The sequence below is a fragment of the Oryctolagus cuniculus genome, chromosome 5, assembly GCF_051225735.1.
Source record: "Oryctolagus cuniculus isolate XC-2025 breed Fujian yellow rabbit chromosome 5, ASM5122573v1, whole genome shotgun sequence".
NCBI classification, from domain to species: Eukaryota; Metazoa; Chordata; class Mammalia; order Lagomorpha; family Leporidae; genus Oryctolagus; species Oryctolagus cuniculus.
In genome coordinates, this window is record NC_142871.1 from 2439818 (window position 1) to 2463848 (window position 24031).

The window sequence follows — 24031 nt, forward strand, 5'->3', positions numbered from 1 at the left end:
ACGAGGCAGCATGGTACATTTTAAGCTTTTATTTAGTGAGAAAGATGCATAGGAGAGTGAGAGCTTTATTTAGGGGAGAGAGGTGAATAGGGGTTCATACCAAGCACCAGGAACCAGCCAGGTGGATGAGCATCTAGGCCAGGAAGCCTGGAGCACATGGCCCGAAGGCCACGCGCCCTGGAGGCGCAGGGCTACAGCAAGCCCAGTGCTGGCGAGAGGCCAGGGAAGAAGAGCAGGCCAGAGCCTCCAGCACACTGTGTCCTGGCTTTTAACCCACTCAAAGGGGAGTGGTTAATTAACCTGACTGGCTGGTGGGCACCCCGGTGTGGCCAGGTAGGGGAATGAGGCCTCACAGGGGCGTGGCAAAGGCATCAGGTAGGAGCATGAGGTCACGCAGGGGCGTGGTCTTCCAGCTCACAAATCCGACCAATTTTAACCTGTAAGCCTGCCTACTTCAAGTCCAGGAGCCCCTCACCCCTCAGCGCTCGGGGAGCCGGGAACTCAGCCCCTGCCCCGCTGCCTGCCCTGTGCTGTGTTCCTCCTCCACCCCGACGCCGGCAGTCGACGTCTGTGTGTCGGGTGAGCAGACCCGGTTTGGGGGTTCCACAGCAACGCCTCCCACCTTTGGGGTGTCTCTCGGCAACACGAGCAAACTGACTGCCACTGAGAGAAACCCCCGCACTGCTCGCCCAGAGACCTGTGGGGCTGTCTTGCGAAGGTTGATTCTACCTAACGCCAAGGATTTCTTGAAATAAAGGGACCCTCGGCCACATACTCAACCCTCAACCGTCAAAGAGGGCAAAGGGCAGTGATTTGCGGGGAAGGCAGAGCTGAGCCTGAAACTGGCACTGAAAAGCTTGTCCGTGGACCGCCCAGAGGCTGTGAGAAAGCACTTGCTACCCCCAGGCTGGGACGCAGGACAAGAACAAGCGCTTTCTTGTCCATCGAGGTTAAAGTTTTTTTTTTTTTTGTCAGGCAGAGTGGACAGTGAGAGAGAGAGAGACAGAGAGAAAGGTCTTCCTTTGCCGTTGGTTCACCCTCCAATGGCCGCCGCTGCGGCCGGCGCACCGCGCTGATCCGATGGCAGGAGCCAGGATCCAGGTGCTTATCCTGGTCTCCCATGGGGTGCAGGGCCCAAGCACCTGAGCCATCCTCCACTGCACTCCCGGGCCACAGCAGAGAGCTGGCCTGGAAGAGGGGCAACCGGGACAGAATCCGGCACCCTGACCGGGACTAGAACCCTGTGTGCCGGCGCCGCAAGGTGGAGGATTAGCCTATTGAGCCACGGCGCCGGCTAGGTTAAAGTTTATCTACATAAAAATGCAGCCTGTTGGCTTTGATTGTTGGAGATTAACTATAGAAGGTCCCCTTGTTTCTCAGTGTCTACGATAACCACTGAATTTGGTGTTAATACTGCTGAGCGCAGCTGAAATGGGAGGTGAATTTCCCGGAACCTGAAGTGAAGTAGTTGTGAAACTGATGTTTTCCATTCAAAGTGGATCGATTCTTTTGTCAACATGAATGGAGCTGTTAGAGGAAAATTCAATCTTAGGTTTTGTTTTTGTTTTTGGTTCCCAATTCAGTTTTGGAAAATGTCTTAGTCTTTTGCAAACATACGAGAATATGTTTTTGATTTTAGGGGCCGGCACTAGGGTGCATCAGGTTAACACCCTGGCCTGAAGCGCCAGCTGCTCCACCTCTGATCCAGCTCCCTGCTGTGGCCTGGGAAAGCAGTGGAAGGTGGCCCAAGTCCTCTGGCCCCTGCACCCATGTGGGAGACCCAGAAGAAGCTCCTGGCTCCTGGTTTCAGATCGGCACAGCTCCGGCCGTTGCAGCCAATTGGAGAGTGAACCAGCAAACAGAAGACCTCTCTCTCTCTGCCTCTTCTCTCTCTGTGTAACTCTTTCTAATAAATAAATAAATCTTTTTAAAAAAGTAGATTTTAAGAAATCAAATACACATCAAAATGAATGCAATGAACTTTTGTCATCTGAATTCAGATGAGGTGCATGTATACAATACACCCCCAAAATTTGAAGATTTAGTACAAAAAAAGGACAATAAAACTTCAATAAATTTTATATTAAATACATGTTGAAATAATATTTTGGAAACACTGGGTTAAGTAGCACGTAATATCGAACTTATTTTCACCTTTTTTATGTTCTTTGCTACCGGTCGCGGGGGGGAAGCTGGTGCTGGAGCGAGTCTCCCGGGTCTTCCCTCAGCTTCGTACAGACATACAAAGCCGGAAACAATCTGCAAAGAGGCAGACACTTCTATTTGATTGGCAGGCGACGACAGAGACCGCGTCTGTCCGAGAGGAGAGGAAGGGTCCCGGGTTTCTAAGGCGTTGCTGTCTGTTCATTGCGTCATCCTATTGGGGGTGCCCACTGGACAGGGGTCTCACACGCATGTGGATTGGCCTGGGGCTCAAGGAGATGGGGGGAGGGCCCTGGAAACAGGCCGACCCTCCCCAGGGACCCAGCCCCTTCCCCTGCCCTCTGGGTGAAAGTGCCCCCACCCTGAGGTGTGATTTAAAGCCCCAAGGTCATGTTAGGAAAACGTAGTTTTATCTATGGCACAATCTACACCCTGACAGCATCCGAGGCTCTAGCCCCCGCCGCCATTGCTGGAAGACAGGTGGCCACATGGCCCAACCACGGTGTCAGGCTCCACCCCCATCCTAATGGGATTCGATGCCCCTGCTTCCCTGCCTGCCCTCCGGCAGAGTTGTAAAAGGGCCTGTTTTTTCTTTTCCTCTCTGCTCTCCCCCTCTTGTCTCTCTGCTCTCTTTTTCCTCGCTAGCTCCTCTTCTCTCCTCTTCCCTCTCACTCTCCTTTTTCCTTCTTCTCCCCTTCCCTCTGGTCTGCTGGGTTTTCCCCAATAAACCCTTTCCCTTATCCTGGTGTTCGGTGTGTTTTGTGACTGTCTTAGAGGCCACACGTGCTGTGAGAAGCTGTTAGTGGGGGAGCACCTGTCTCCCTGAAGGCAGCTTTGGGGAGAAGCACACGGACTCCCCTTTCCTCATCCCGCAGGGACCTGAGCTGACGGCCTATCAGCCCACCTCCTTCCTCCACAGTACTTGGCCCCTGCCACCCACGCGGGAGACCAGGATGGAGTTTCTGGCCCCGACACCTGCCTGAAGCGGCCCTAGCCATGGCGGCCACTGAAGGAGTGGACCATCTCTCTGTCTTTCCCTCTCTCTGTCTTTAAAATAAAGTGACATCTCACCCGTGTCTGGTGGCCTGGTCATGGGTCCCAGCCCTCCGGGGGGGGCAGAGTGGGGGACTCTTCCCCACCCTGTGCCAGGGGCCCGGAGGGATTCCATGCCCAGCAGGGTCCCAGAAGGGTCAGGGGGAGGAGAAATGGTGGCGCCCACATCCCTAAAACTCCAGTCTGAACGCGGGCCGGCTCTCAGGTCTTCCCAGAGGCCTGGCCTTTGCTACCCACTTCTGGCTGCTCCGTCTCTTGTCTGAGACGAGGACTTGTGACCCAGCCGACTGCAGGACAGACACAGAGCCCCGTTTCCCCCGGAATCACAAAGGAACAGGGATCCTACGGCCACAGCCACCTCCTTAGAAAGAAACGGGTCCTCTGGGGTGAGGCGTGGAGCCGGGTCGCTGGGGGGACGGCACGGGCCCAGCAGGGCGCCCTCGTCAGCCTGCAGGGAGCTGACCCCTCCCGGGCGCCCTTTGACAGGTGGGCCGGCTTCTTCCCAGGCCGCGTGGGAAACCGCGGAAGCTCACTGACCAGTGCCGGACAGCACTCGCGTGGAAGGTCTTCCTGCCGTCCACTCACCTACTGTCCGTGTCTGCTCCTCGCACCTGCCCCCTGTTAAACAGCCACGGGAGGTCACTGGGACTCACTAGGCCCCAGCAGGCCGCACCAGGCCAGAGGGTGCCCCCCGCCCCTGAGTGCGACACAGCCAACTGCAGCTCGAGGGAAGCAAATCCCGACCGCTGGCTTCCTGACACCCGGATCCCGGTCAGCTGAGCCAGGTATCGGCCAAGGCCGCTCCGCAGCAACCCTCGGAAGGAGCCCCTGATGTTGGCCAGTTTCCCTCCTGTCGCTGCCTGGTTCCCACGCCCGCTGTCCTGCGTGGCGCGTCCACGGAAACCTTGCACTGCTGTCTACACGGTCCGCACTGACGCAGACCCCGGGGACTGGAGCAACGCCTCCCGAGGTCTCCACCCGGGCAAAACGGGCCGGCCCGGCCACACCGCCTGTTTTAAGATTTATTTCACAGGCAGCCGGAGGGGGCGAGAGCGACGTCTTCCACCCCTGGTCCACTCCCCCAGGGGCCACACCGGCCGGGCTGGGCCAGGTGGACGCAGGTGGCCCGAGCTCCGCCTGGACCTCCTCCCTGCTGCCTCCCAGGACGCGCACCCGCAGGGAGCAGCCGGGCGCGGGCGCGCACTGAACCCCAAAACCAGGCGGCCAAGTCCACCCACGCGGGCGGGGAGCGCCGGCCGACGTGCCCTTGCGGGCGTGGGGCGAAGTCAGGCCCTGCGCGACGCGGCTGCCGCGGGAGCTGGGCGCGCCCACCGCCCGCCCGCCCGCCCGGCACAAAGTGTCACCTCCACGCCCGGGCGCGCACGAGCGCGGGTGCCTAGCAACCGCCCGCCAACCCCCGCCAGACTGCGTTTTACGGCAGCAGGCCTCGTCCGCAGCGATCCGCCGAGGGGCGGGACGGAGGTGTGCGGCGCGCGCCAGCCAATCCGCGCCGCCGCCTTCGGCCCTGCGCTCTCCCATTGGCCGAGAGCTGGGCGGCGCGACGCGGCCGTACGGCGCGGCCGAGTGTCGTGAGGGAGGCCGCGGGCCCGCGCGCCGTCGGCTGCGCCGGGTCGTGGGTGTCATTGGGCTCGAGGCGGCGGCCGCGGCAGCAGCGGGACGTGAGCGGCCCGGCGTCCGGCACGGCCATGGCGGGCGCTCTGGTGCGGAAAGCGGCGGACTACGTCCGGAGCAAGGACTTCCGGGACTACCTCATGAGGTGAGCGGCCCGGGGGTGCTCGGGGTCGCCGTCGCCGCTCCCAGGACGGCCGAGGGCGCGCGGCCGCGGGCGGCGGGGGGGGGGGGGGCGGGCGCGCGCGTCAGAGTCCCGCCCCGACCCGCGCGAGCCGGGCGGACGGCGCGAGAGCCGGTGACCGTGGGACGCCGGGGACGCGTGTCCTGGCTGATGACCGTGGGGACTCGTGTCCTCGCCGGGGTGACCGTGGGGACGCGTGTCCTCGCCGGGGTGACCGTGGGACGCGTGCCCTCGCCGGGGTGACCGTGGGACGCCGGGGACGCGTGTCCTGGCTGATGACCGTGGGGACTCGTGTCCTCGCCGGGGTGACCGTGGGGACGCGTGTCCTCGCCGGGGTGACCGTGGGGACGCGTGTCCTCGCCGGGGTGACCGTGGGGACGCGTGCCCTCGCCGGGGTGACCGTGGGGACGCCTGTCCTAGCTGATGACCGTGGGGACGCGTGTCCTCGCCGGGGTGACCGTGGGACGCCGGGGACGCGTGTCCTCGCCGGGGTGACCGTGGGGACGCGTGTCCTCGCCGGGGTGACCGTGGGGACGCGTGCCCTCGCCGGGGTGACCGTGGGGACGCGTGTCCTCGCCGGGGTGACCGTGGGACGCGTGTCCTCGCCGGGGTGACCGTGGGGACGCCTCTCCCGGCTGGTGACAGCGGGGACGCTCCTGGCCGCGGGGACCGTGGGTCGCTCTCCTGGCCGCGGTCACACCGAGGACTCCTGTGCCGGCGGGTGACGCTGGGACCCCCCCCCCCCCCCCCGCGGGTGGCAGTGATGGGGGAGGGGTTTCGGGGGGGGGCTCAGGCTCACACCCGGGCAGGTGTGCGGGCAGGTGGGACGGACGGGCCGGCAGGGGGCGCCCTCGGGCGCGTCGCTGCCCCGCAGAGGGGCGCCTCGGCCCGCTCGTGCCCACGGCCCGGCCTCCGCGTGGGCGGGTGGAGGCTGAGTTGCTGTTACTCGTGGGTGCTCTGTGCGCTGACGCCGCGGGCCCGTCCTCGCCGCCCGTGGCCCGGGGGCTGGCCGGGCGTGCGGCCCCTTAGGGAGCGCGCGTTCCCTTTACACTGGTGGTCAGTCACGGAGAGACAGACACAGAGAAGACTGGACCAGCAGAGCTCCCCTCCCGCGGGCCGCGCCCCGCGTTCCGCGGCAGGAACTCCACCCGAGTCCCACATGAGTGGCAGGGGCCGTGGCCGGCTCCTGAAGCCCTCGCCGGGGTGGGACCGCCAGGCCGCATGTGCCCTCCCCACGCGGTTCTAGCTGTTCGCTGACTTAAAGCCCTCAGGGCAGTTGTAGGTGCTCGAGGGGCGGTGATAAAAGCCGAGGTGTGGTGTGCAGGCGCCCTGACTCCCGTGATAAAACAGGACTCAAAAAAGTCCTGAATTTATTGCACATGTTTTCTTCTCATCTAACAGAGAAGTGGGATAAGAAAAAGAACTGAGTCTGCCTGTGTACGCTTGGCGGAAGTCTCGGGCCTGCCTTCACAAAGCAGGGTCCAGGCTTCCAGCACGGGGCACAGCAGGGCTCACCTGCGGGTGGGAGACTCGGGCCTGCTCCTGCTGCTGGGGGTGGGTTGTTCCGGCTTTGCTGTTGCGTTAGCTTCTGGTATCCCTCCTGCTTACAGTGCGTCTTCCTGGTACTTAGACACTGCGCGGGAATTAACTACCTCGTGTAACGAATGAGCTCACACCACAGCCTTATAACCTTGTGCTGACGGTCACCAAAGTCCGTCGTGGGGAGAATTTGCTGCGTACGTTTTTAAGGAAAGAGTTAACTCTCCTTTCCTAAATTTACATTTCCTTCTACTCCATGTTCCAAGAGTCAGGCTTCCCGCTAGAACACCTGCACGTGCCACCTAGCTGTTTCTAACAGTAACACACGCAGTTTTAGTGTATAATTTCTCAAGTATTCCTTTCATTGAAGGACACTCTAACTCAATGATGCCTGAGAAAGTGGGTGTGAATCCTGTCAGCGCCGGCAAACCAACCTCCGTGGGCTGTGTCGCCTTGGAAGGGGTTTCGTGGTAGTGCCCTCTCCTTGAATGAAATCGGATAAAGGCTGTGCACAGTTTGGGAACCGTGCCTCACTGTACCTGTTTATTGTACCCTTCAGTTTTGCAGGCAGTGGTCCTTTTTTAAAAGTGTGCTGCTAAGGAGGGAGTTGAAATCTAAGTGAGGCATAAAGTTCTATGGTTTTCTTACCCAACGCTGTTCCTGATGGGGCGCTAGCCTGTTGTGTCCCTGCTGTTCCTGCTGGTGGTGGGTGTCACGCCCGGGCCACGGTCCTCGTCCATTTGTGCTGCTGTCACAGCTCTCCAGCAGGGTGCTTCAGAAAGAAGAGGCCATTAGCGCCGCGTTTCGGAGGCTGAGAGTCCGAGGCTGAGTGGCTCCACCGGTTTGGCCTTCCCTGTGTGGCAGCGTGGCAGGTGGCAGCGCAGGGCAGGAGTGGCGTGGCGAGAGAGCCAGCAGGGGACAGACAGCCCGCCCTGGAGGGGCCTGGCCTACTCGGGAGGTCAGCATGAGCCCCTCCATGGCCTCCCAGGTCACACCGCTTCCCGGTACTGCTACGCTAGGGACAGGCTTCTGGGAAGGGACCTCTGGGGGACAGACCAGACCCGACCCAGAGCAGCGGCCCAGCAGTGCCGGGGCCAGTCTGACCGCAGCTCCCCAGAAGGAAGCCTCCCCCCGGAGCTCGTCAGAGGGAGCTGTTCCTGCTTCCTTCGCGAAGGAGAGTATTCCACTGAGCTGCTGCTCAGAGATGGGCCCCGCGCCGCCTCCTCACGGCAGCTCGTGGGACACACTTAGCATCGCTACCACAGGGATAGAGAGGGGCTCAACATCAGAGCTATTCTAGAGTTGTGAAAACTATGGTAACAATGTGGCTGAGTTGTTTAGCTAAAATTTCTGCTTTTTTAAAGATTTATTTATTTACTTGAAAGTCAGAGTTGCAGAGAGAGGGAGAGACAGAGACAGAGATCTTCCATCTGTTTACTCCCCAGATGGCAGGAATGGCCAGGGCTGAGCTGAAGCCTGGAGCTTCGTCCAGGTCTCCCACAGGGGTGCAGGCGCCAGACACTTAGGCCCTTGGCAGGGAGCTGGATAGGAAGCGGAGCAGCCGGGACCCACATGGGATGCTGGCATTGCAGGTGGCGGTTTTACCCACCATGCCACAATGCCTGCCCCTAAAATTCCTTTTTTTAAAGATTTACTTATTTATTTGAAGGAGTTACAGAGAGAGGGAAAGACACACAGACAATTTCCGTTTGCTGGTTACCTTCCCACATGACTGCAGCAGCCAGGCCTGGGCCAGGCCAAACCCAGGAGCCTGGAATTCCGTCTGTTCCTCCACCCACTGTCCCCCAGCACTGGCCCTCAGCTAAAATTGTATTCCACACAGATCATGAGCTTCTTTAACTTTTCTTCTCTTTTTTTTTTCTTCCTTTCTTTCTTTTTTTTTTTTTTTTTCATTGAAGAGAGGGGACATGTGGAATAACCTGGAGTGAGGAGCTGGAGCTGGGAGTTGAACTCAGGCACTCTGATCTACGACTTGGGCATCCCAACCGCTAGGCTCAATGCCCGTTCCCCAGAGTATATTTTAAATGTTGGCTTTTTTATTGAGAGATCTGTTACCCAGGAGACCTCAGAACCAAAGGCAAGCTGTGGACTTGGGTGGTGCTGGTATGAAACCATAGCTATACAGACGTTGCTGGGATAACTGGTAGGGGAGGGCGTTTGGCCTAGTGGGTAAGGCACTGGCTGGGATGCCATGTTGGAGTAGCTGGTTTGAGCCCTGATTCCAGCAGATGATGGCTCAAGTAATGGCGTTTCCTGCTCCTGGCTTGGTCACCGGGCAGCCCCAGCGATTGTAGACATTTGGGGGAGTAAATCAGTGAGTGGGAGCTTTCTCTTTCTGCCTCTCAAAGAATATTTTTTAATTCAAAAAAATTTAAAAAGTATAATCACATAAATTCCTAGGAAGTATGGTTCTGTTACTATGATCATGGTGTTGCCAAGGTGATGATTCTGAGTGGTGCGTTTGAGGCCTGACCCCCTTGTTCTCTCTCTCTCTCTCTCTCTCTAAGATTTATTTATCTGAAAGAGTTACACAGAGAGGAGGAGAGGCAGAGAGAGAGAGAGAGAGAGAGAAAGAGGTCTTCTCACTCTCCGATTGACTGCAATGGTAGGAGCTGGGCCAGACTGAAGCCAGGAGCCAGACATTTCTTCTGGGTCTCCCATGCGGGTGCAGGGACCCAAGGACTTGGGCCATCCTCTACTGCTATCCCAGGCCACAGCAGAGAGCTGGATCAGAAGTGGAGCAGCCGGGAGTCAAACCGGCACCCCCGTGGGATGCTGGAACTGCAGGGGGCAACTTTACCTGCTACACCACAGCAAGTTCTCTCTCTGTGAGCCTGGACAAATTCCTTAGCTTTTGTGCTTTGGTAGTTGATTAGTGACATAGCATGATGCCCAAAAAGGATTTATTTGCTTATTTACTTAAAAGGCAAAGCAACAGATTGAAGGGGAGAGACAGGGAGCTTCATCTGCAGGTTCACTCCCCAAAGGGCCTCGGCAGCCAGGGCTGGGTCAACCCCAGGAGCCAGTACTGTGCCGGTCTCCCATGCGTACAGCAGGGCCCCAGCACCTGGGCCGTCTTCCACTGCCTTCCCGGCACATAAACTGGAAGCGGAATCACTTGTGGAGCCGTCCTAACTCAAACCACCACGCCAGCCTGGATGCCAGAGCCACAGGGGAAGCCTAACCTGCTGGGCCGTGACTGATTTATCGTCAGAAGCATTGCATGTTCAGTATCCTGATTCCTGATGCTTTCTCTTTAATTTTTTTCTTAAAAATGTATTCATTTATTTGAAAGAGTTACACAGAGAGAGGAAGAGATAGCGACAGAGAGAGAGAGAGAGAGAGAGAGAGAGAGAGAGATCTTCTATCTACTGGTTTACTCCCCAAGTGGCCACAATAGCCAGGGCTGGACCAGGCCAAAGCCAGGAGTCAGGAGCTTGTTCCAGATCTCCCACATGGGCAGGGGCCCAAGCACTGGGACTGTCTTCTGCTGCCTTCCCAGTGCGTTAGCAGGGAGCTGGATTGGAAGTGGAGCATCCAGGTCTCAAATTGGCGCCCATATGGGATGCTGGTGTCACTGGCGGCAGCTTTACCTACTACACCACAATGCCGGCCCTGTTTTTTAAGGTTTATATTTATTTATTTGAAAGGTAGAAACAGAGAGAGAGATCTTCCACCTGCTCGTTCAGTCCCCAGATGGCTACAATGGCCCGGACTGGGTCAGGTTGAAGCCAGGTACCTGAAACCAAGATGGATCCCTGTGTGGGAGTTGATGTCCAAGTGTGGGTGTTGGGTGCCCCAGCACTTGAGCCATCACCTGCTGCCTCCCAGGGTGCACGTGAGCAGGAGGCTGGGATTGGAAGCAGAACTAGGACACACATCCAAACAGAAAAGTTACTTCAGGACTTGGAGGAAAATGGCAGTGCAGAGGTGGTTTACAAAGGATGTGAGGTTTTGGAGACTGCGCACCTTTTTTCTCGGATACGTGTCCACGTGTCCCTGCTCTGTTTCCACACCTGCCTCTGGTCCCTGACGGTGTTGGGGCCAGAGTGGCCGCGAGAGACTCCAACTGGGAAGTTAGATAAAACTCAGACTAACAAAATGCAGGCGACCATTTCAGCAATCTATAGGATTATAAATCTAGAATTTCTCAGTCTCGCCTTCATTTTATTTCTTTTAATTTTTTTTAAAGAGTTATTTATTTATTTGAAAGTCAGAGCTACAGAGAGAGAAGGAGAGGCAGAGAGAGAGAGAGAGAGGTCTTCCATCCGCTGGTTCACTCCCCAGTTGGCTGCAACAGCTGGAGCTGTGCCAATCTGAAGCTAGGAACCAGGAGCTTCCTCCAGGTCTCCCACGTGGGTGCAGGGGCCCAAGGACTTGGACCGTCTTCCACTGCTTTCCCAGGCCACAGCAGAGAGCTGGATCAGAAGTGGAACAGCCGGGACTCAAACTGGTGCCCATATGGGATGCAAGCACTGCAGGTGGCGGCTTAACCCGCTACGCCACAGCGCCAACCCCTCACCTCATCACCTCATTTTTTTTTTTTTAATTTTTTTTCTTTTTTATTTGGTGAGGGTGGGGGTGGTGGGGGTGGGCCCTCACCTCACTTTAAATAGTGCCATAAATGGACTGTGCTGGGCTGTCCGTTGGGCACTTTAAGTAGTTAAAAGTAAGTCATGAATTACTTAAATGCTCTCACTGCTTCCACAGAGCCCTAGCAATGACTGTCAGTCATCTCAGGAAGAGAAGCTGAGGTTGGCAGCACCCAGCAGACACTGTGAGAATTAAAGTGGGTTAGGAGAAGCCTGGAGCTGGCCGATCACCGCTCTCCCTGAGAGAAGCGGGCGTGTTCAGGGCGTTGCTCCTCCCCATCATCTGCTTCCTCGGACTTGTGCACAGGGCTCCCTGGATCAGAGGAGGAGTGTCGCTCCCCCTCTTCGTGGAGGAACGACACTAAACCCTGCCTAGGCTTCATATCCGAGTCACGGCACCATTATGTCGCTCCCCTTCTTTGTGGAGGAACGACACAGGACCCTGCGCTGTTCTTTCGTCTGCTCGGCCCTCCCCGGGTTTGCTGCTGGTTCTTCCCGGGTTGGCTACCGTCCCTTCCACCTCCGTGGAAGGGCGGTTCCCCCTGCCACTTTCCCCACTTCCGCGGGGGAGCGGCACACCGCCGGCCGGCTCTCTCGGGGGCTGCACAGGTGTTCCTTCAGATAGATGTTCCTGGTGCATGTTGTCTCTCTCCTCCTTTATAGTCCTCTTCCACCAATCCCAACTCTGCTACCCACACGCCGAGTACGCTGCTCTCCTCCAATCAGGAGCAGGTCCTGCTGTTTATTGGTCGAACTGGAGGCAGCTGAGTAGAAGCTGTTTCACTCCTCTCCCAGCGCCATATTGTGGGAGAGCAGATGCATAGAATTAGTCTTAATTCCAGTAACTTAGTCTAGTCCGAGTTGCTCCCCACAGAGGAGTGCTGGTGTTTCCCATGCACACTGCGAACAGGAGGCGTAAACACACACGCATGCCATTTGCTGCCATAAACACTAACAATGTCCTAAAAGAAGCCAGTGATGCGCTTTAAAGGAGAGAAAATGAGAAAACAAAATCTCATTTAAAACCACAAAGACATGCGGTAGGCGTTGTGGAGCAGCAGTTAAGCTTCTCCCTCCCTCCCTTTCTGTCTCTTTCTCTCTCTCTCTGTCTCTCTCCCCCTCTCTATCTCCCCCCCATTCCCTCTCTCTCCCTCCCTCCCCCTCCCTCCCTCCCTTTTCCTTTCTCTCTCTCCCTCCCTCTCCCTCTCTCTCTTGTTGCTCTGCCTTCAGATAAGTAAAAATAAGTAAAACCACACGGATGGAAAAAGAATGAAAGAAATAGGAACAAGGACAAGGGCAGTGGATAGAAAATGGTAGCACGCGTGATCGTTGTTAATCCAACTATAGAAATCATTTTGAATGTCGCTGGACTAAATGCACCGATCAAAAGACAGAGATTGTCAAAGTGGATGAGAAAGCCAGAACCAATGTATGTTGTGTGTAAGACATCCACTTTTAAATATAAATGTAGAGACATCCAGATTAAGAGTAAATGGATGGGGGTAGATGCTTGGCCTAGTGGTTAAGACATGTTTGGGACAGCTGCGTTCCATATCAGAGTGCCTGGTTCAAGTCCCAGCTCTGCTTTTGATTTCTGCTCCTGTTAATGCTCACTCTATGAGACAGCAGGCGATGGCTCAAAAAGTTGGGTCCCTGACATTCATGGGGGAGACCTGAAATGAGTTTCCAACTCCTAGCCACGGCCTGACCCACACCTGGTGCTGGGAACACTGGGGAGTGAACCAGCAGATGGGAGCTCGCTCTGTCTTCTCTTCCCTGTCTCTCTGCCTCTCAAATCAGTAAGATAAGTTGTTAGAAGGTTTCTTGAGGGGCAGGCCAGCATCGTGGCGCTGGAGGTTAAGCCACCTTTTGCAATGGTGGCATCCTGTATTGCAGTGTCAGTTCGAATCCTGGCTATTGCATTTCAAATCTAGTTTTCTGCTCATGTGCCTAGAAGGCAGTGAACAATGACCTAAATGTGTGGACCCCTCTGACCCATGTGGGAGACCTGGGTGGAATTCCAGACTTTTGACTTCAGCCTGGCTTTTGCAGCCGTCTGGGGAAGTAGGACCAGCAGATGGAAGATCTTTCTTTCTGTTCCCCCCGTCCCTGTCATCTGCCTTTCAAGTAAATAAATCTTTTTGAAAAATTGATTAAACAAGCCGGCGCCACGGCTCACTAGGCTAATCCTCCGCCTAGCGGCGCCGGCACACTGGGTTCTAGTCCCGGTTGGGGCGCCGGATTCTGTCCCGGTTGCCCCTCTTCCAGGCCAGCTCTCTGCTGTGGCCAGGGAGTGCAGTGGAGGATGGCCCAGGTGCTTGGGCCCTGCACCCCATGGGAGACCAGGAAAAGCACCTGGCTCCTGGCTCCTGCCATCGGATCAGCGTGGTGTGCCGGCCGCAGCGCGCCGGCCACGGCGGCCATTGGAGGGTGAACCAACGGCAAAGGAAGACCTTTCTCTCTGTCTCTCTCTCTCACTGTCCACTCTGCCTGTCAAAAAAAAAAAAAATTGATTAAACAGGTGGAACAAGATATACTGTGCTGACCTAATCAAGAAAGCAAAGGTGGCTTTAGTAATTTCAGACAGAGCAAACCTCTGAACAAGGAAAGTTGACAGGGTTAAAGGGGCATTCCATAATGACGGAAGGGTTAATTCCCCAGGAAGATGTGTATGATAGTTAATTTGGGGTCAGTTGGACTGGGTTTCTGGGTTCGTCTATGAGGGTGTTTCCAGAAAATGTCAGCATTTGAAACAGGCAAGAAGAGGACCTGCCCTGACCAGTGGGGTGGGGGTCACCGTGTCTGTTGAGGCCTGACCACAGAGAGGTGGGGGAAGGGCCACCTCTTCCAGAGCCGGACGGTCGTGTTTTCTGCCCACCCTCAGGTCAGAATTCCAAGTTCATGGTGTTTGGACTCTGGAGTTCACAACGGCAAACGCTCCTCCGGTTTCTCAGACCTTTGGCTCAGGCTGGATCACAGCACTGGCCTCTCTTTCTCCAGCTATCATGGCCTCCACAATCCCGTGAGCTTCGTGTGTTCGTGTACAAACCCCGGGCAGGCAGGCGTGTGGCACGGCAGTGAAGGCACCACCTGGTGTGCTCGGCTCCCGTGTTGCTGTGCCTGGTTCCAGTGCTGGCTCTGCTTCCAGTTCCAGCCCCTGCCAGTGTGCACCCCGGGAGGCAGCCCGTGCTGGGTCAAGGACGCGGGGCCCTGCCGCCCATGTGGGAGACGTGGGTTGAGTCCTGGGCTCCTGACATGGGCAGTGTAAACCAGTGGATGGAAGATAGGTCAATCGGTCTCTCTCTCCTTCTCTCTTTCCACTTTATATAAAAATAAATAAATAAATAAAGAGACCCAACAGGAAGAAAACCTGTTGGGACATAGTTGAACTCAACATCATCATCAGTCAATGAATAAAATATTTATCTTTAGTCTGTTCACCCAACAAGGGAGATGATACATTTTCTCAAGTGACACATTCACCGAGGCATGCTGTTGTCTTGGCCATAGAGCACACCTTTGCCTGCCTTTAAACACAGTGGAATTGAACTTGAAGCCAGTAACAGAGAGATAGCTGGAAAACCCCCAAATACTTGGGACTGAAACTTCTAAGGCCTGGTGTTGTGGCGCAGCAGGTTGAGAGCTCTGGTTCAAGTCCTGGCTGCTCCGCTTCCAGTCCAGCTCCCTGCTAATGTGCTCGGGAAAGTGGAGGAGTGCTTGGGCTGCTGCCGTCCATGTGGGAGGCTTCGATGAAGTTCCTGGCTGGTGGCTGTGCCTGGCCCAGTCCCAGCTGTTGTGGCCATTTGCAGAGTGAACCAGTGGATGGAAGATCTCTTTTTCCGTTTTCCTTCTCTCTCTGTAACACAGATTTGTTTCTAAACAATACTGTATCAAAGAAGAAATCTTAAAAGAAATATCAAAATAGATCGAGTTAAAAGAAAATGAAAGCATAGCTTATCAAAACTGGTTCAGGTGCAGTGAGAGTAGTACTAGAAAGAAGTTTGTAGTGCTGAAAGCTGAATGCACGCTTTAAGGAAGACTTTAGGTCAGTCACTAGCTCCTGCTTTAGGAAACTGAAAACGGAGGAGCAAACGAAACCTGAAGGAAGCAGAAGAAAAGAAACTTAACATCCCTTTACTGGCCTCTGTTTCTAGAGCCACTCCCATGATCAGTCCCTGTGTGCGTGTCTGTCTGAGTGTGGCTCTCTGCTGCTGGTTCTGTTTCTCTGGGGACGTAAATCTAAAACCTGAAACTCCCAGAGACAGTAAAGGACAAAGGTCCAAATCGTGCCGGATTTGACAGTTGCTTGTTTCAGTTCGAACCCAGAAACAGGGTCCATGAAAGACAGAATTGAGCAGCTGAATTTAATTAAAACTAAAAATTTCAGCTCCATTAAAGATGCTAGAATATGAATGAAGAGACCAGCCACAGACAGGAGAAAATATTTAGAAAAGACACACTCGTAAAGGACTACTACCCAAAATATATTATGAGCTAAACCACGTGCAAACAAAATCCAACACAACGATTATAACAGCTCCACCTAGAATTGCCAGAACTTGAATGCCAACAAGATGTGCCTCAGGGGGTGGACAGATGAACTGCGGTCATCGGACAGTGAGCTGTCACTCACTGTTGAATAGAAGTGCGTGGAGGAAGCATCAACGCATATTCCTAAGTGGGAAAGTCTGGAAAGGCCGCGTGCTGCTTGCTCCCGCCCGTGTGACCTTTGGGAAGTGCAGTTAGGAAAGCAGTGGTGCTGGAGGGACGGGGGGGGGGGGGGGGTGAGTACCTGAGTAGGGCAGGGGGCTGCTGCTTAACAGCGCGCGACGCATGCGTGTCCCTGCGTCCTCCAAACCCTGGAATGCCCAGCACTGAGAGTGGACTCTGGGTTCTAGAAGGTACTCCAGAAAGTTCATGAGAATGGAATTAAAACATAAGATGAATTTATTTTTTAAAATGTATATTTATATTTTCATCTACTTGAAAGAGTGACAGGTCTTCCATCAGTTGATTAATCCCCCAAATGCCCACAAAAGCCAGGGCAGGGCCTGATTGAACTCAGGATCCTTGAACTCCATCCGAATCTCCCCCATGAGTGACAGGGCACAAGCACTGGGCCGTCCTCCCCTGCCTCCCAGGACGCATCAGCAGGAGGCCGGATCAGAAGCAGAGCAGCCAGGACTCCCGTGTGGGGTGCTTGGCATCAGAAGTGACGGCACACGTAACCCGCGGGGCCACACTCCCATGCCCAAAAATGTGTTCTTCAAGTGCATTTTCCATGAACTTTTGAAGTCCCTTTGTGTTGTCTAATTGGGCAAGGTTTCTGTCCCTCTCTGTTAAAAAACACCGTGGTCAGTTTGTACTTGCTGTGAAATATAATTTATTTACACAGGCTCTTCCTAAGGTTTTAGATATTTCATAGTATAAGTAGAACCTGTTTCATATATATGTATAGTTTCCACGTTATAAATTATAATCTGACTTTTAAAACGATCAGCAGATATTTTGAATTGAGTGCATTTATAAAGGATTCTATTTTATTTCTTTAACTCAGTTGCAAAGTTTTGGAAGTTTGCCTTAAGAGAAAAGTTCATCTGTATCCTGGCAAAGAAATGACCATTTCAGAAGTAAAAATATCTCATTCATTTTGATGTGTTTTGAAGATATCAAGTTTAATATTCAGGAAACAGTATTGGAATTTTTTGCAATTCATTCACTTAACAAATAGCTTTTGAATGCCTTCCAGCTGCCCGGCACTTTGGATGATTCCGGTGTTAATGTGTCAGTGAGCAGTACCGAGCTCCTTGGACTGGGATTCTGTAGCAGGATGCTTCTCTCCGTCATGGCATGCTCAGGGAGATACTCCCTGTGAGGCTGAGCCGGCCGCCGGGAGAGCCTCAAGCCACAGCTGGCCGCTGAGCACTTGGCCTGTGGCTTGTCCACGCCGAGGTGTGCTCCAAGAGTAGAATACCCACTGGATCTCCAGGACTCAGTGCTTTTAAAAATATAATCAATTTTTATTGATTGCACTTTCAAATTAAATATTTTGATATATTAGAATAAGTTATTCATAAAACTAATTTGTTATTTCTACTTTCTTTAATGTGACTTTTAGACGTTTTAAGGTTACGCGTGTGACTTGGGTTGTTTCTCTCCGACAACTCTGCCGTAAAGGGGAAGCTTTTTCCATAAAAACTAAGACTGAACTGTGCTAGGCCCAAGTTGTTGGAAATGTGCAGGACTTCTCAGAATGACAGGAAGAACGTGTGTGTGGCCGCTGTAGTCCTGTCCCTGAATCCGGCATGCCCGTGTGCGGCTGAAGTGACCTGGGACCCAGCCCTTCGCAAGCATCTGACCTTTTATTTATTTATTTATTTTGCATGTCTCCCCTGTCTGCAACTCCGTGACTCCTCACAAAACAGCACGGTAAGAAAACCGTTTCCCTGCAGACTTCCGCATGAACAGTGTGGTCTCCGGCTGTGGTGTCCTTTGCTTGGACCCCCCCCCACCCCGACTTCCTGGCCTCAGCTGAGGGGTCAGGTGCTCCCCGTGGGCCTCATGGGCTTCTGTGAGGACCACGCATTGGGCTGCTTCCCCACTCCCGCTTTTAGAAAGGAGCCCGTAAGGGCCGGCACTGGCGCGGCAGGTGACGCCACCCCGGCGATGCCGGCACGCCGTATCACAGCCCCGTCTGATCCTGGCTGCCCTGCCTCCTGTGCATGTGCCTGGGAAGCAGCGGGCGACGGCCTGAGTTCCTGCCGCCCCCCGGGAGGTCAGGGCGGCTTCCGGCTTCGGCCTGGCCCGGACCTGGCTGTGAACAGCCTCTGGGGGAGTGAACCAGTGGATGGAGGACGTCTTTGTTTCTCGCCCTCGCTCGCTCTCTCTCTCTCTCTCTCTCTCTCTCTCTCTCTCTCTCTGTTACTCTGCCTTTCAAATAAATAAACCTTATAAAAATGTAAGAAAAAGGGGAGGGAAGGAGAGAGGGACGGGCCCCTCGTGGCTTTGTTGGGAATAAAGTCCTAGAGCTGGAGCCTGGCAGCTGGTGCAAGGAGCAGGTAGGGGCGAGGGGTGAGGCTGTTCACTCCTGCAGGGCGAGCTCGGTTCTGGGCTTGGTTTCCAGAGGAGCTAGGTTGTGGCGCTGCTCGTTCCTGCCTGGGGTTCCTTTAGCCACAGTCAGTCAGAGTGGAGTCAGCATTGTCCACTTGGTGCCATCACTTAGCAGGAGCCCCGGGGCTGCTGAAGGTTCATGTCCATGCTGTCCTGTATTGCCAGTCAGTCCTAGCAGTGAGAGAAGGCACGTTTGTCCTGGTGGCCGATGGCCCCTCTTAGAATAACTCTCCAGGCTCAGTTCCAGCCCCCAGAGGCTCCACATGACAGAGTAGGCATCAGTTCCACCGTGCATTGCAGAGCAGTGGAAAAGGATGAAAACAGACAAGGGAGGGAGGCCGGAGAGGATGAGCACTGTGGACGGAGAGTCGGGAAGTGAAGACAGACAGGGCGGGGACACTCCCTCCCGGAGGCCTCACCCAGACACCAGCAGTGGAGCTCCAGTGAGTGTTTTACAAGACTCCAGTCTAAACACAAGAGGGCCAGGTAGCCAGCTCGGAATCTCAGGTTCTCTCTATCAGCTATGCCTGATTTACAGGCTAACACCCAGGTGCTGAGCCCTAAAGGGCCATGCCGGTCATACTGGAACCTTGACGTTTTGTAGTGTGTTAAGCCTGGGCCTGCCAGGTGACCACTTCAGAATCCTGCGTCATGCCAGAGGTCGTTCTCATTGGTTCTCCTAGTGTTTCCCTGGGTTTCACTTCACAGGGAGTTCTTGGGCTTTACTGTCCCCCAGTCAGTAACAGAGAAGTGAGGTCTGAGGGTGTGTCCTACAGTGTGAATTTATCGTCAGCTGTGTAGGCGGAAGTCAGATGGGGACCATTTTCAGTATTTAGTGGTCTGATAACTGAAAGGAGACTTTAGTGACAAAGTGTAGTTTCTTTCACATTTTTAAATATTATTTTTAAATTTTATATTAATAGAAAAAATCCAATGGACAAAAGCCATTGGCCTTATTTCAGCCTCAGAAATTGGACTGGGTGTAACTGCTGTAAAGCGGAGTTTAATTCTGGTGTCCTTGGGTGACTCTTGTTATAAATGGACAAGTGCTGGCTTGTTTCTGTAGGTTTCTGCTATCCAAAAGTATTTTTCCAATCTTATTTTCTTAGTGCCTGGCATCCTGGGAGTGGATTGCAGGGTTCTCTGATCTTAGGGTAGCGCTCTTGGTTGAAAAGCGATTTCTTCCCCTACTAAGTTTGTTTCTTCAGAAAAAGCACCAATTTAGGGTCTGTATTTTAAGAGTTGTTAATAACTAATGAAAAGCTGAGAAGGGGAGTTTTGATAGATTTAAACATTATATTATGGAGAATACTTTTTTTTTTTTTTTGGACAGGTAGAGTTATAGACAGTGAGAGAGAGACGGAGAGAAAGGTCTTCCTTCTGTTGGTTCACTCCCCAAATGGCCACTACGGCCAGAGCTGTGCTGATCCAAAGCCAGGAGCCAGGTGCCTCCTCCTGGTCTCCCATGCGGGTGCAGGGCCCAAGCACTTGGGCCATCCTCCACTGCCCTCCCGGGCCACAGCAGTGAGCTGGCCTGGAAGAATGAATTGTGAAGAAGCTAGTCTCATTTTTAAATTCTCTAGGTGGGACAATCAGAGATGGCCTAGTCACCACCTGGAAACTAGCAAGGACCTTGGGAAGTGGCGCAGTCCTTTCTAGCATAGGAATTGCTGATATAGTGAAAACACACGCAGTAAGAGTCTAGTGTTCTCCACGTGTGAGTCAACCAGGAGCCCGTGAGGTCCGAGTGGGAGGCTGCTGTCACTGTTCACGGGCAGTCTGCCTCACGTGGTGTGGGGGAGCGGCAGCCTGTCCTAGCTCTGCCTTCACTTGTTCTCTCCTTCTCCCCTCCTTCGTCTCGTGCAGCACTTCTGGGGTCCAGTAGCCAACTGGGGCCTTCCCATTGCTGCCATCAACGACATGAAGAAGTCTCCAGAGATCATCAGCGGGCGCATGACGTTTGGTAAGGGGCAGCGCTGGGTAGTTGGGGCATGCAGATGCCGCGCGTCCATAGCAGCAGGCGGCGCAGTCACCTAAGGGCCGAGACGGCACAGCAGGGTGACCTGGCGACGGCAGGGAGAAGGAGTACCTCTGAACATCTGCCGGGGAACCGGCTTCCACTGCCTGTCAGAGCGAGCAAACCCCGCTGAAGGGTGCGGCCTCTTAGTCATTGCAGTGCCAGCCTGAGGAGTTGTGTGCGAAAGTGCGAGAGTCCTTACCCAAACCCTGAGCTGAACCGGAGCGCTGGGAAGGGAGCGAATAGCGGTTCCTTCAGAAAGTGGAGCGTTCCGAGCTCTGGGGGCAGGAAGTAGCTAGGACTGATTCCAGCCTACTCTCGCGAGCAAGTGTGTTCCTGAAATGTCCGAGCAACGAGGGACAAGGGTGGCTGGTAGTGCAATGAAGCACTTTACGAGCTTCCCACCTATGGCGGCGTTTACGCAGTAGCTCTGAGCAGGAGTTTGGGGCACTCAGGTCAGCTCCGTGTCTTGGACGTGACTGACTCCTTGCCTCCATCTGTGGCAGCCCTCTGTCCGTGTGTTGAAGTGACTGACTCCCCTGTGGCAGCCCTCTGTCCGTGTGTTGAAGTGACTGACTCCTTGCTTTCCTTTGTGGCAGCCCTCTGTCCGTGTGTTGAAGTGACTGACTCCTTGCTTTCCTTTGTGGCAGCCCTCTGTCCGTGTGTTGAAGTGACTGACTCCTTGCTTTCCTTTGTGGCAGCCCTCTGTTGCTACTCTCTGACCTTCATGAGATTTGCCTACAAGGTGCAGCCTCGAAACTGGCTCCTGTTTGCCTGCCACGCAACCAACGAGGTGGCCCAGCTCATTCAGGGCGGACGGCTCATCAGACACGAGTGAGCACCAGCGTCAGGGGCTGGGGACGGGAGACCAGGGCTTATCCAAGAGAGCTGGGGCCTGGGTGTGAGAGAGTGTGTGTGTGTGTGCTATACAGCAGTGGGTGGGGGCCTGGGGGCCTGGGTGTGAGCGTGTGAGTGTGCTACAGCAGAGGGGCGGGGTGTGCTACCGCAGTGGGTGGGGGGGCCTGGGAGCCTGGGTGTGAGAGTGTGTGTGTGTGTGCTACAGCAATGGGGCGTGGGTGTGCTACAGCAGAGGGGTGGGGGCGTGGGGGCCTGGGTGTGAGTGTGCTACAGCAGAGGGGCGGAGGCCTGGGGGCCTGGGTGTGAGTGTGCTACAGCGGAGGGGCGGGGGTGTGCTACAGCAGAGGCGTGGGGGGCGGGCCACGAGCACTAACATGAAGTAGGGTGTACTGTGTTTATCAACTTCCGGGTTGAAGTAGACACTCTCTAAAGGCCTTGTGAGCGTCACCCGGAGCCTTTGAGGCCGGAGGGAAGCTGCTTCTCACTGACCTTCCCTCTGCCGACTTCCAGGATGACTAAAAAGGCGTCTGCGTAGGACGGGCCGCGCAGCCCCTGCGTGGGGACGGCATCGCCAGCTGCAGCTGCGGAGTCGCAGAGTCTGCCCCGGCGGTCTTGCTGAGGAGCTGTGTGGATGTGATTTTTTCCGGCGTACGTGTATTTTTATAGAACAGCTGAGGGGGCGGAACCCCTCTCTGCTGCCTTACAAGTCCTGAATATTTTTGCTTCTCTTCATGCAGAGTAGCTCAAATATGCAATTAATTTGGCAATTTCCGATGATGGTCTTGTTTCAGTAACAACATAGTTATGATCTATCTGAAGTCACTTAGTGGAAACCGAAGGGGACAGTCTTTACAGTGTGCCGTAGTCAGGTGCTCAGAACTCTCGCCTCTTCACGGTGACCGCAAGACCACCCGTAGCTGGCCGCACGTCTAAACGTGTATTCCAGCTCTTGGAGGTTTCTGTGCATTTCCACGCAGTGTGCATATTGGGATGCTGTGCTTAACCGCAATAAATGATTTGAACATTTGCTAAACGCGTGTGAGTATCTCACTGCAGTGTCTGTCATGAAACACAGAACCAGGTGTCTGACCAACGCGTGCAGGTGAGAAATGAACTCCGAACGTCAGCAGGACGTGAAGCGCTGCAAGGCCCGTGCTCTCAGGACTTCAGTCCCGCTGCTCGGACGGGTGCCCAGAGCCAGGTGGCTGCAGTGTCCAGGCCACTCTCCGAAGCAGGTCCCTTAGTCACATACAGTCAGGGTGCGTTCCCGGAGCCCTGTGGGTGCCTGAAGCCACGAATACACCCAGCCCTGCGTAGCCTGCGTCCTTTCCTGTACGTACATACCTCTGATGAAGCGTGTAAGCGAGGCACAGTAGGAGGTTAACACCAATTACATAATAAAATAGGACAGTCACGGCAACGCGCTGCTTTAGAAGCTACATGGAGGCGGTGTCGCTCTCAGAATATCTGGTCGTCCTGTCCTTCCTGCCCTTCGTGGACTGCGGTCACCGTAGGAAGCAGAACGCTGCCTAGCAAGTTGGACCGTTCCCCTGAGGCCCTGCGGCCGCAGGTTAGACACCAGCGGATCTGGGCTTGCGTTTCCCTCTAAAGAGTCGGAGTGGTTGATGTCTTTTTTCCCTTAGAAGTTCCATTTTTGTTCATTTGAAAGGCACAGTGCCAGGAAGATCTTCCATCCCCTGGATCACTCCCCAAATGACTGACCACAAAAGCCAGAGCTGAGCCGGGAACTCCACCTGGGCCTCTCCCATGGGTGGTAGGGCCCAAGCACTGGGGCCATCTTCTGCTCTCCCAGGCACATTAGCAGGGATTACCCTATGGGGTGCCAGCATCGTGGGGCGGTTAACCCACCGCACCACAACACCAGCCCACTTCAGACTGTTCTCTCATGATTAACAGTTGCACTGTTGTCTGGGGAAAACTGCCAAGACTGCAAAACTTCAGGACACACTGCCCGTCAGTAGCACCCACTAGCACCTCCAGGGAAGGTGTGCAGCCTGCTACCTGGGAACTGCTCCCGTGGAGCCTGGACCACGGGACGGCAAGTAACCTGAACCATTCTCCTGACTTGTCAGTGTGCATTGTGCACTTAAGTTAGTGTCAACCTGAGCAGTTTCCAGTTCTCTCGGGCAGTGGGGGTGAGAGCCCCAGAGCAGCTCTGGGGATGGCGAAGGGAGGTGGGTGTGAGGGAGGACAGAGCCTGAGAGCGCTGCCTCCTGCGTCCTCCGCTGAGCTGGCGCACAGCTGAGTTAGTGCACCGCTGGGTTAGTGCACCGTGAGCTAGTGCACCGCTAGGTTAGTGCACTGTGAGCTGGCGCACAGCTGAGTTAGTGCACTGCTGGGTTAGTGCACTGTGAGCTAGCGCACCGCTGGGTTAGTGCACTGTGAGCTAGCCCACCGCTGGGTTAGTGCACTGTGAGCTAGCGCACCACTGGGTTAGTGCACTGCTAGGTTAGTGCACTGCTAGGTTAGTGCACTGTGAGCTAGCGCACCGCTGGGTTAGTGCACTGTGTTGTGTCTTCAAGTGCACCCTACAGAGTGTGGCCAGCTGGGTTCCCTGTTGGGAGCCTCACAGAGCCTGGGGAGCAGGACAGATGGTAGAGGTGCGAACGTGGGTAGGAAGCTGTGCACACCTGGCAGGCCCAGGCGCTGCACCTGCCTCTGCACTCCTTTTTCCACACTGCATCTGAGGCCACCATGGGGCAGAGCCAGCCAGGTACGGGGTGATTATGGCACCCTCCACTCACTCCTCCCGTTACCTACAGAGAGCTAAGGTGTTAAACCACCATAAGACTGGGCTCGTTCAGTTAATAACTCGTTCTTCGTTTTACTGTACAGAGTACGCCA

General features: G+C 54.9%; 2 protein-coding genes and 1 long non-coding RNA gene across 3 annotated transcripts; 2 read left to right on the top strand and 1 right to left on the bottom strand.

Annotated features, from left to right (window-relative positions):
* On the top strand, positions 1 to 1935 carry LOC149126376 (uncharacterized). Its single transcript, XR_016233534.1, has 2 exons — positions 1 to 579; positions 1640 to 1935. It is a non-coding gene; the product is annotated as an uncharacterized LOC149126376 (long non-coding RNA).
* A 126-nt stretch (positions 1936 to 2061) lies between these two features.
* On the bottom strand, positions 2062 to 4860 carry LOC149126377 (uncharacterized). The gene is made up of 2 exons (XM_089332457.1): positions 3802 to 4860; positions 2062 to 2259 (listed from the first exon to the last, which is right to left on the bottom strand). The coding sequence occupies exon 1, from the start codon at positions 4858 to 4860 to the stop codon at positions 3856 to 3858; it is 1005 nt and encodes a 334-aa protein (XP_089188583.1). The 3' UTR covers positions 2062 to 2259; positions 3802 to 3855.
* Position 4861: 1 nt separating this feature from the next.
* Positions 4862 to 22199, top strand: MPC1 (mitochondrial pyruvate carrier 1). Its single transcript, XM_051854184.3, has 5 exons — positions 4862 to 4993; positions 9616 to 9619; positions 20158 to 20254; positions 21010 to 21142; positions 21677 to 22199. The coding sequence occupies exons 1-5, from the start codon at positions 4923 to 4925 to the stop codon at positions 21699 to 21701; spliced, it is 330 nt and encodes a 109-aa protein (XP_051710144.1). The 5' UTR covers positions 4862 to 4922; the 3' UTR covers positions 21702 to 22199.
* Positions 22200 to 24031: the final 1832 nt, after the last annotated feature.

Excerpts from the sequence above, each read along its gene's own strand:
- LOC149126377 (XM_089332457.1), bottom strand. The coding sequence starts at position 4,860 with ATGACACCCACGACCCGGCGCAGCCGACGGCGCGCGGGCCCGCGGCCT.
- MPC1 (XM_051854184.3), top strand. The coding sequence starts at position 4,923 with ATGGCGGGCGCTCTGGTGCGGAAAGCGGCGGACTACGTCCGGAGCAAG. Across the intron at positions 20,255-21,009 it reads CAGCGGGCGCATGACGTTTG|CCCTCTGTTGCTACTCTCTG; the intron begins GTAAGGGGCAGC and ends CCTTTGTGGCAG. Across the intron at positions 21,143-21,676 it reads GGACGGCTCATCAGACACGA|GATGACTAAAAAGGCGTCTG; the intron begins GTGAGCACCAGC and ends GCCGACTTCCAG.